The 11,551-nt window shown below is 39.1% G+C and overlaps 1 protein-coding gene across 3 annotated transcripts in view; it reads left to right on the forward strand.

The window, feature by feature from the left end:
- Positions 1-11,551, forward strand: part of CDKAL1 (CDK5 regulatory subunit associated protein 1 like 1) — a 658,258-nt gene that overhangs the window by 536,644 nt on the left and 110,063 nt on the right. The window contains exon 14 of one of the 3 annotated variants that reach the window (XM_019544002.1): positions 1,293-2,033. The exons of the other annotated variants lie outside the window; for them this stretch is intronic. Within the exon in view, the coding sequence (XP_019399547.1) occupies positions 1,293-1,472 (180 nt within the window). The 3' untranslated portion in view covers positions 1,473-2,033. Of the gene's footprint in view, positions 1-1,292; positions 2,034-11,551 lie in introns of those variants that run through there. 3 annotated transcript variants of the gene reach the window in all.

Raw genomic sequence — 11,551 nt, forward strand, 5'->3', positions numbered from 1 at the left:
GTTTTCAGTAAGGTTTTTGTTTTAAAAAAATCTTATTTAAAAATTGTGGAATCTTCATGTAAAAGAATAATTTCATGGGTTTTTAATTTTTTTTTTTTAACAAGACATTGTTTCAACAAAACCCTTTTCTTTCAAAAAATCCAAAGTAAGTGATTACATACTTTTGACAGGCACTTGTCCTGGTGGTAATAATGTATGAAAATAAGCCACCGGCTGTTTCAAAAAGAAGATGAGACATCCACAGTATTTGAAAACGGCTTCTTAAGGTTTAACAACAATTTACATTTGTACACCTTAGTATAGGATGGTGCAGAGTTAAAATTAGTATTAATTTGTACTGAACTTTTTTGATAGACAACTTCATAATTTTTCTAGGAAAACCCTTGTGGGCTGTTTTTGCCCTGTTTCATATACATTTCCTCAGCCAAAAATCCCTCATAAATGAGCTTGTAGATATTTTGTTGGTCTTCTCTTTATCCTTCTTGTCCAGTGGTTCTCAGCCTTTTTTGACCTGAGCTTTTTTCTCACCCTGCACTAGATTTGAGGCACTCCTCATTGGACTCATGGCACCCTTCCATAACTCTTGTGAATTGAGTGTCCCCCAGTTAAAAAAAATAATAATTTAAATATTACAGTTTTTGCTTCCCTGAAGAAGGGTTGGGCACTGGGAGTATTGTGCAGGCAGGGACAGGCCTGAGCCTACGTTTATCTACTTAGCTTATCTGCTTACTTCCTTACACTTTGCTTATATCCTCACACCTTCAAAGGATGAGTACCCTGGCATCCTGGTTGGGAATCACTGCTCTGGTCCATCTACCTTCAAAGAGACTAGAATATTCATTTACATAAAAACCCTGCTTGAACCATAGCAGACAAGTTGACTGGAAGGAGTGGAAAGATTCACATGTGCCCCAGCCAACTAAAACCGAACTGCCTGTTCTAATTTTAGCTTTACCAGCCTTGACAGTGTCTCTTAGGAGTAAATATTTTTGAGGTTTATTTTGAGGCATTTGGCTTGGGTTCCTTATAATTAAATATTGTAGTTGGGGACAAAATTAATGTTGTACTAGAGAGTTGTCTGGCATAATATTGCAAGAACTGGTTCCTGAGGTAGGCAAACTTAAAGACGCTTTAATCATTTTTTTTAAAGTCCTTAGCACTGCCTTGATGGTAACAGACATCCCTCTGTCTCGCATTTGTCTGTTTCCACTGTTTTATTCAAATGCTTTCTAAAGATGACTTCATTATCTTTTTTAACTTACTGAATATTTCCTTATTTGCTTATTTTAAAGACAACTGTTTGTGTGCATGGGGATCGTGATTCACCAATCATGTTAAATCAAGTGTGGAGACTGAATATTAGAATGCCTGTGGAGCAAAGCCTGCTTAATTCACAGCTGCATATGCCCTCATTTTATATGTATCCCATGGAAGGTGTCAAAAGCTGCCTCTTAGCCACAACTCTTCCTTAAATTGTACCCAGTATTACTGCTCTAGATAGGAAACCAGCAATTGATCTTAAAAATTTCTCTCATCCTTGGCTCTGAACTCCTCCCGGTATAAAAAAATCTCATTTTGCTTTGCCAAAACGATCATAAAAATTAGAGACCCTTACAAGGATTGTGGAAGTCAAATGAACTGAAAAATATGAAGTAAGTACTACTATCTGGTATAATCAGTGCCTCCATAAGACTCCTCTTCTGAACAGTACGCTGGCCTCGCTGATTCTGAAAAAGCTTTGTACCTTGCAGTCCTGTTTCCCACATTCACTTGAAGAGTATCCCATTATGAAGGTAACAGTGACCGAACTCCAGCTATTTTAACGTTTAGTACTGCTCAAAATCAGGCTAGAGGCTGGGGCACAGCCCACCTTGCTAAGATGCATAACCTGCTTCTGGCTTTCAACAAAGGACAAATAAATATGTATTGTGCCAGAGGAAATTGGAAGGACATTTTGAAACTAGGAAATGCAAATACACTTACTGGGATATATGTCCAGGAGCAAATTCAGGAACAGGGCAGAGGGCAACCCCCTTCCCCCTCCTTTGATCTCACCCTGATACTTCTTTGTACGTAGAAGAACAAACTCCCATGTCCCTTGAAACACTTGCAGTGTTTTTTAACCAGTGAGTGGAGTGGTTGAGTTCTAATATTTCTAATATTTGAGTTCTAATATATCCACATTGCCAGGATGTCTTATGCTCAAAGTAGGCTACAACTGGTTATCTTTTTAGTCTTGAGCCTGCAGCTGGCACTAAGAAATAAGGTAGAAACTAAATTTTCTCCAGATGTTTTAGTATGTCTTGTCACATGTATATTGCACTAGTGGAAAGGGCCTACATACTCAGAAATACCAGTACCACTTCAAATAAAGTGTTATATGGTGCCACTCTCCCTTTTGCCTCTTGATTTGTCCTAGCTATGAGGATTTTTTTGCTTTCCATTACACTTAACAGCTCCTTATTAATACCACCGAACTTTTACAGTAGTGCTAGCAAAGTTACCCTGCATGCTTTTTCCTCGCATCAACACCGCAGTATTTTTTGGTTCTTCCTTTTTTTAAATTTCATTATCACTTTCTGTCTGAAGGGAGTTGTAAGAAGCCAGCTTCTTTAAATTCTTCATTGGCTGCCTGTTCCTACATGTGTGTCTTCTTCTCTGCCAGGTTTTTCTGTAAGAAAGCAGTGGCATGTAGAAGAGTGGACTGAGTGCCCTTTTCATGGACTTTTCAGTATGTTCTCAATACTGGCCTGTATATTAACAGCAGTTATTACACTTTAGGATGATAAAGTGGGGTGGGGGGTTGTGTGGAAAACAACTAAAGTTATTTAAAAATTATTTTAGATCATTGTTAGGGTTTTGGAGTTTTTTTTTTAATTCAGTGAAATTTAACATGTGAAATTCATGTTGCAAGGATATTATTGTTAGTTCTAGAAAAATGTAATGGCAAATAATAAGTTTAAAAAACCTATCCCTTAACTTTCCTGATATTTCATGAAGACTTTGTGCAGGTTTTCATAACAACTTAATCATAAATATTGCTTGCTAGTCGGTTCTTTTCTGGACACGCATTAAAAAACAAACAAACAAAAAGACATTCTCCTGAATGTGGACCTCCATTGAGCATGTGTTATCTGCAGGGATCCTGGTTTTCTCTGATTAAAAAAAAATCCAAAATTCTCTGCCTCAAAAAAATCCCCCAAAAGCCCCATTTTTCCCTGATTAAAACAAAAAGCCATATCAATTCAAATAATATATAGTGGTGTTTTGTTTTAATCACAGAAAATGTGGATTTTGGAGGGGGGTTTAAGCGGAATTTTGGATTTTTTTTGTCAGATAAAACCAGGATCCCTGGTTATCTGACTGGATAACCTGCACACCTTGCCTTTTTTTTTTTTTAGCTGACATATTGCATTATGAAAAATCTGCATATGCAGTAATATTTTAAAAAATGATCCAGCAGGTACATTAAAATAGGCATGGGAAAATTATATTGTGAAACCCTTTTAATTCAACATGTCTTAGCTAAAGCAATATGATTCATATTTACAAACAGAACATTGTTATAGCTGATGGAGCTATTTTGACTTTAGTAGTGGAATACCCTTGTGTTCCTATACATATGAGTTATTTCTGTTGAGGACACTCCCACTTTCATTCATTCCTTAAGACAAACTTATATTTAGAAAAACATCTGCTTTTTATTTATTTGTTTTCCTTTCCCAGAATCTTCGGTAGTTCCAACAATGAAGAGAATATAACTCACAGTAAATGTAGGTTGCACTTACTTTGTGGAACAGTCTCCTGTCTTGTAATCTTGCAAAAACGTTCCTACTTCTACAGAAAGATTTAAAAGAACATATACTTTTGTTCTCTTTTCAAAAGCACCATGTTTCTTAAAATTTACTTTATTAGGAGAGAGAAATTCCTAGCAGCTTGTTTCTACAAAAAAGAAAGAAAAATGGTGTGTACTACAAAAGAAAAGTGTCAGATGCATGTGATTATGTACAGACATGTGAGCAGGACTTAGCTGATGTGGATTTGTGTATCTAAGTCAAATACCAGTCAAAAGCCGTTGTTCTGATGTGTTTCTTTAGCAGTGAACAACAAACTGGCAACTGCTGTGGCACACACATGCACCATCTGTCTTGCAATCACTGCCATACTGAGTCTCCTTTGAATTTAATAGTTTTCCCCTTTTAACTAAAAAATTGTATGCAATATACGGTATCAGGGCTGGTTCCAAGTTGAACTAGTTTTTCAGCAATAGTGTTTCTGGTCTCTGAGGAGATGATTGCATGTGTTAAGTGTGTGTGTGTGTGTGTATATATGTATATAGATAGATAGATATCTTATGCATTTATAGCTGTGTGCTATGTATATACAAATACAGTATATATAGGTTCAGTTCAGGCCTATCTGTATATAAAAAACAACCTTCGTAGCAACAATCTGCATCTAAAAATCAAACAGTTATTTTTACTTTAAGTGTATAAAATCAAGGACCTTAAAGACACCATGATGTTGTGTCCTCCCTCTTTTTTAGGTCAGTATGGACTCATATTGTTCATAATATTTATGATTTTTTTGCTTTCCTGAAGCAGAATTAGGATTTTTGTGGATGGGGTTTATTTTTTACTAATTAATTTTTTTTTTCAAATAAAAATTGTGAAGAGATTTTGAAGACGCAAGTTAATGTCTTAAACAGTGGTTTTTTCCTCTCTCATATATAAGAATTAATCTTAAATGGATTTTTATGTTTCTGTTGTTTTCAGTGGCTCTTACCCAGACTCCTCTGTTTCATGCACTTTGTTTCTGTGAAATATAATTATTTACAGACTCGGCCTCTGAAGTAACCTTGCGCTCTAGCACCTTTCATAGTAGAACATTGGACAGCAACAAAAGTACTTGCATGCCAGCTGGCTCTGGTCACAGCTTTGAGTATTTTTAAGAGTCTAATGAGTAGGCATGTAATAATTGTAACTGAAAGGCTCATATTACTTCTGAAACTTGCAGCACCTGCCTTTTTAACAACTTCAGCATTTTTATGATGCTCACTTATTCAGGGTCTGTCTGCATCAGTAATACAGAATGTACAGTAATATCTTAATGTTGTGTTGTTTCCCAAAAGATGGTGACTGCACATGAAAGATTTAATTATTTTTAAACGCACTTTATTTTAAGGATGTGATATCCACACTAAACCAGCTTGCAGTGAGCATGCATAATGAAAGCACAGTGTGTGAAATCATGAATCCCAATTATATGGTGCTTGGTTTTATGTACAGAAGGACAGCAAACTGTAACTAAAAACTGAATACAAGCTATGATATGAAAGCAAATATCCTATATAACTCTGGCAGAGGCAACTTTTTATATGTTACAGATTTCTAAGGTAGGGCATTGCTTATCTTCAGCTATTCAGAATTATTTTCTTTGCTGACCTTTTGCAGGTAGTGTTTTTCATCTTTGGTATATCTACTACTTCAGCCTACTTAACCAAATATTTTGCCAAAATGCACCCTTGTTAATTGTTAGAAGAGTTTGCCCAGGGAGGGGTAGCATTTCAGGCTTGCAGAATTAGATGGGCTATAAAATTGTAGTTACTTTCGGAATTGCCTGGAGAAAAATGGCTTGAGAAGAGGGGAGGCAATGACATCTTTGAAATTGAGTAGTTTATACGATTACCTATAGTAAGTTTATGGCTATGCTAAGTTTATAAATATTATGCTTCTCTAAAAGCAGTTAGATTCTGCAGTTGAAAGTGTTGTGCTAATCTTGTGTAATTTTGTCCTTCTGCCTTTCTCTGAGGCCAGGTACAGACATTATATTTTTACCAGTATAAGTGATTGGTAACCTGTCTACACTTGTAACAAAACAGAAGTTCGTCACACATAGACTGGTTTAAAAGTGGCAGAACCCAGGCTAAGATTTGCCAGTCCCTTCCTCCCCACCTCCAAGGCGAATGTGTGCTGTGTTCCCTACCTATCTAAGCTGTGCCACTTACAAAAAAAAGCCTAACATAGATCAGTTCTGCCTCCAGATTTTTGAATGTCTGTACAAGGCTAGAAATTATTTTTCAAGTTGTGCCAAGCTGTAGAAGATGCTATCTACTGTCAGTAAAGTGTGCCAGGTATTAGGAAGAGAATTAAGGGTGAAAGAGAGACTAGAAATTTAAGAGACAGATTTGAAAAGTAGTCAATAATAAGCATATTTGTTTGACTTTTTTTTTTTTTTTTTTTTTTTTTTAAGGGTCAGGTCCTCCTGCCCTCCAAAAGGGGTGCAGGCAAGGAGTGACAGCAGGTTTATTATCCTAATAAAACAAAAGTTGGGTGACCCCTATAATCACTGTTTATGAATACCAGTGTGGAGGTGCCACCAGATGTAGCTCAAGAGATTTATTTAGAAGAAAACCAGGGTGTGAAAAAAAAGCCTGCCAGACAGCATGTCTGCTCCTCATGGAGGAGAGACATAAATATTCAATTTGCCACATAACACAGAAGTTTGTATGATATATGCAGCAACTGTAAAAACTTCATTGTTTCTCCCTCTAAAACAAACAGAAAGTATAATTAGTTGTCTGCTGCTACCTAGAGAACTAAATACAATTATGAATCATGTTCTCTGCCACTTCTTCAGTGAAATACTTAGGTCAGGCTTATTTCAGTTGCTCCAAACTATCTTCTTACATGTTCATCCCCCCCCAATAAAAGGGAAAACAGCCACAATAGCACAGCATGCAGTATTAAGACAATTAAACAGAGGTTCCCTGGTGTGCCTTTTCTGCATAGATGTAGAGTATATATGAGCCATAACATAGCTTCCAGACTTTTGTAAGGTTTTCTTTTTGTGTTACACCCTTTAACTTTCTCTTAATAAATGCATCTTATGAGTAGGTTTCCTTGCTAATTTTGTTTTTCTTTTGTATTTAAGTAGGGAATTATTCCTGAGTAACTTGTATATTGTGAAATAAAATCCGGTGAAAGTATAGTGTTCTGGTTAAGATTATATGGATTATAAGATTACTCTTACAAGTAAGATGAGACCTCATAGTGAAAAAAAACCCCATTGCTGTAGATAGTAATTATCTTTTAAACTAATCTTTTACTAGTTTTATACTATATGAGAGAGAGGAGTTTCATTAAGATCTAATAGCCTGTAAAATTTTATTTATTCAAAGAAAGATTATTGTGCAAGGAAGAATCATAAAAATCATGTCTTCATTTTTTGCCTTGTTCTATATCATTTCCTCAGAAATTCATTCTCTAGGCTAAGAAGGTTCGTTCAAGTTTGTGGAACTGTGTTTATAATTAAATGAGTAATAAGAGCCTTACAACATCAGAATTACCTTGGGGTAATTCGGAGACTTCAGTGAAGCCAGCCTTCTTTTTCCTGTACTCTACATAGTGTAAAATATGAGTACAGGTTTTCCTTGCCAACCATGGTTTTGAGTATCCACGGTTAATATTCTGTATACCAGGGCAACGCAGGGTGAGCAGCGGTGGGTGAGGAGATCCCTGTGTGGCTTCTATGCTCCCTAACATGCTGGGTCACAGGGGAGGGAAGCAGGGCTGTAGGGAACAGCAGGCCTGCTTGCCACTGTGTGGGGTGGGGGTGGGGAAGCGCAGTCGTGTGCTGCACAGGGCCAGCCAATGTATCCTTTCCCCCTCCCCTTCTCCTTCTCCTTCCCCCTCCCCCAGTTAAGAGGCAAACATGCTGGGAGAGACTCTGCTGCTGCACCCTGGGTGTGCTCTATCCCTGCCTGCTGGTACATAACCCCTATGTCATGTCTAAATACCCCTAAGGGTACACCTATGCCCGGTGGACCACCCTGTGTATTAAAGGCAAGTAAAATGATTTTTATAAACTATACTGTACAGTATTCAAGTCCCTAACCCCATTTTTCCCATAAGCCTTTAGTTTTACCAACCGTGGCTTTGCCAGCCACAGGAACTTTCTGGAACCTAACCCCTGTGGTTGGCAAGGGAAACCTGTACAGCAGGCCTGATTCTGCTCCCAATATCACCAATGTAAATCAGTATTATTACCCTTCAAATTAGTGGAGTTACACCATTGTAAGACTTGTTAGATCTGAGGCTCGCTATGGTCTTACTGCACACTGAATAATATTTTCCATGTAGACACTGACTTTTACTGTGAGGGTTAGTGACATTGCTGAACTTTGCATTCCAAGAAGCCTTGGATCTCTTGACCCATGTTGTGTCTCAAGCGGATGCTGTTGAGATTTTAGATGAGGGTGAGAGTGGGTGCATCTATATGTGCATTAATGCACCATTGCTCCTGTGCATTAAGTTTAGTACCTCGAGTATGAGGTACTACATAAATGCTCAGTAGCAATAGTGCATGTTCTTAGTTCATTAGCATGGTTTTTGCTGTGATGTGCTAATGTGTAGTAGAATTAGCTTACTGTGCATTAAGCATCTCATGCAGACACACCAAGTATCTATATGACACCTTTCTCAGTGTCTTGCTTATGGAGTACCCCACTACTGCTGGCATTATTAATCTGAGAAGTTTTGCTTGCTCACATTAGTAGTGAAACAAGGAATCAGATTTGTGGCTGACTAGAAGAAAGTGTTGGAGGGCTAAAGATGATGTAAGAAGGAAGGGTAGGGCTAGGGTGAGATAACCAGTGAGAAATATTTTAGAAACAAATGAAGACGGGAGGAGAAAGAAGCCCACAGTAATCTGGTAATGTTATGTTTTCTATTAGATGGCTTATTTTCCAAACTTACCAGGCAAAGTTTCCACTTCTGTTCATTCGATGTAAAAGCAAATTAGCTATCTGACACAGTTACCAACTCTGCCGACAATTAAATTAAATTAAATTAAATTAAATTAAATTAAATTGTCTCCGTACTCTATGCTGCAAAGTTGTTTAAGCACATTCAACCATATAAAATGAGTTCTGTTTTGCTGGACTAGAGCATTAAGTGACCCTGTTCCCTGAGCTACTCTGGATCCACAAGTACATTAATGTTTTGCACATGGTTCTGAGAGGTCCATGCAGCTGGATGGCATAGTATGAACATAAAGCTATGATTCACAGCTTGTTTCCATGCAGTCACATTTTCCTTTTGAAATGAGTGAACATAGCCATGACTGTGTTGAAATTCAGGTTTTCTCTGTATTGCAATTCAAGTATTGTTTGCTCTTTATAACAAAGATCAAAGAATATATTCATATTTCAAAAATAAAACAAGAACCACAAATCTTAACTCATTAAAAATATTTTTCCTCTGCTTTTTAAGCTTAAAACTGCACTATTGTGAATGCTTATTTGTAATGTGGAATATAGATGTTGTAACAAGAGACCTTCCTGGGGCCAGTCAGAAGTTGGCCCATCTGTTTCAGGGCTAATGTGTCTCTCACCTGCCACGCCTTGTTGTTCAATAATTGGTGTCTTCATTAGGTGGAAAGCTGCCATTTGGCAGCCCTGTTCTCCTGTGCCTATGTATGCAGCTCCAACAACCTCTGTACTGCATCCCAAGCCTTGCAGATAATATGCACACACATACACACACATGCATGATGTTCCCTCACACCATAACTGGTGCTCCTGGGTCTCGCAGAGATTCGCACACCCTCTCTGAAGCAGCAGGTCATTGTGCTCACCCTTTAGATCTTTCTTTCAATCCATACTTGGCCTCCTTGTGGTGGAGGACTTACTGGGGTCAGGACTCGCCCCTAACTTTCTAACTGAGCCCTCCTACTCAGCCTCTGGCCCAAACTACAGCCTCAGGCATCCATGACCATGCCTTGGCTTCCTCCCCACACATGGGTTCCTACAATGCCCACTCTAGAGCCACTACACCATGCCCACCCTGGGGTCTTTTCATAATCCTCACACTCAACTACTCATGGGGATGGCCCTTGTGCTGCCCTTCAGGCCTGTTCCCTGTTCAGCCCTACTCAGCCCCACTCATGCACAGCCCTTCAGGCCTACTCACATTCAACTCTACTCTTTGTGGGGCCACCTATATCCCTGCCCTCTCAGGGCCTTCACAACTGCTCTTTCTCTCCAGGGCCACACAACTACTCCTGACCAGGGACCTTTGGGGTCTTCCTCCTTTGCAGGCTCAGGTGGCCACAGCTGTGCCTGGCCCCACTCCTCTCCTGGGGTTTTCCACCCTCTAGGGCTCAAGTGGCCATAGCTGTGCCTGGCCCTTGTACCCACCAAATTGTAGGGGCTAGGGGTTAAGGCACCCCAACCCACCTTTCACTGTGGTGGTAACTGGCCTGGCATTTCCTGGGGGCTCCCATGCCACTAAGAACCCCACCAGACCACCCATCCCCAGCAGGGTGCAGTTTTAGGTCATGCACAGAACCAAGAGCCTCCTAGCCATCCCCATAAGCTCTTGCCCTTACCTCTGCGTGTTCCTGCTGCAGCTAAGCCAGGCAGCATTTCTGCCTGGGCTCGCAGCAGCAAACTGCAGCCTGTATACACCTGGTTCTCAAAATGGCTGCTGCCATCATGTACTTGGTAGCTGCCTGACTGTGCACTGCCACAGATGTCATTGTATGCACTTTTGTTGGTTCACTGTGACCTTTTGTATATGTTTCTGGACCTTCAAATCATTGTATTTAATTAAAACATGATTGAACCAGATGCTCCCAAATGTGGAACAAACTCATACAGACAGGGGACTTCTCCAGGTTCCAGTTTTATGGAATTCCCTTCTCAGTAGTGGACAATGTATGTCACATGCAGAGTAGCTATAGGGAGATTTCTACTGTATTTTGCAGTCTGAGGGGAGAATCCCAAGGAAATTGCATTTTGCAAGGGGCCTCCCTATCAGCATCTCCCACACATGCCTGCCATTCCCCTGAAGAAGAAAAAAACCTAGAGGTTATTCTAACTCTGGAATTACGTTGTCTTGCAAAGAAATCATTTTAAACTGTAGGGGAATAACACTGGGAGCAGTAGATACTCCCTGGCACTGGCCCCTCTATAACTGTAAGGTACAGAACGTGTAGAGGTGATTTTTATATTGAATAGAGTCAGTGTTCTGTGGAGATCTGGCTCTCTTGTTTCTTGCGCCCTTTTTTACTGTGGAAGTCAGTTTCCATGAGGTATGGCTCCATAGAGGAGATTTCTTATTTCTTTACACTAGTTAGGAGTTAAGTGATACAGCTGTGTTTATGCCTTCTCTGTTTACATCAAACTCATTTCATACCCCCAAGTACAGATTGAATTTGTTGGTCTTTTCCTTCTTCCAGCCTTGCATTTATCTGCCTCAGCCTTGTATTTATCTGCCTCCCAAAACCTTATCATGTTCAGGATCCAATGGCAGCCAGAACTTGTTCTGCTTAACTCAAACGTGTTTAGTTCATGCATTGTACCAGTGAGCACCAAATTCCTCCTTAACACCTCCACACACAGTCTTATTAGCCAAACTATTGTACATTTGTTAAATTTAAGTACAGTATAATCTAAAGCTATTTATCCATTTTCCAATTGTGTTATAAAATTGCCCTTAGAAATTATTTTCTAAGTATTCTTTTATAAGTGTTCATTTTTAGTCACTTA

This window comes from Crocodylus porosus, unplaced genomic scaffold, assembly GCF_001723895.1.
Source record: "Crocodylus porosus isolate Cpor-Errol unplaced genomic scaffold, CroPor_comp1, whole genome shotgun sequence".
NCBI lineage: Eukaryota > Metazoa > Chordata > Crocodylia > Crocodylidae > Crocodylus > Crocodylus porosus.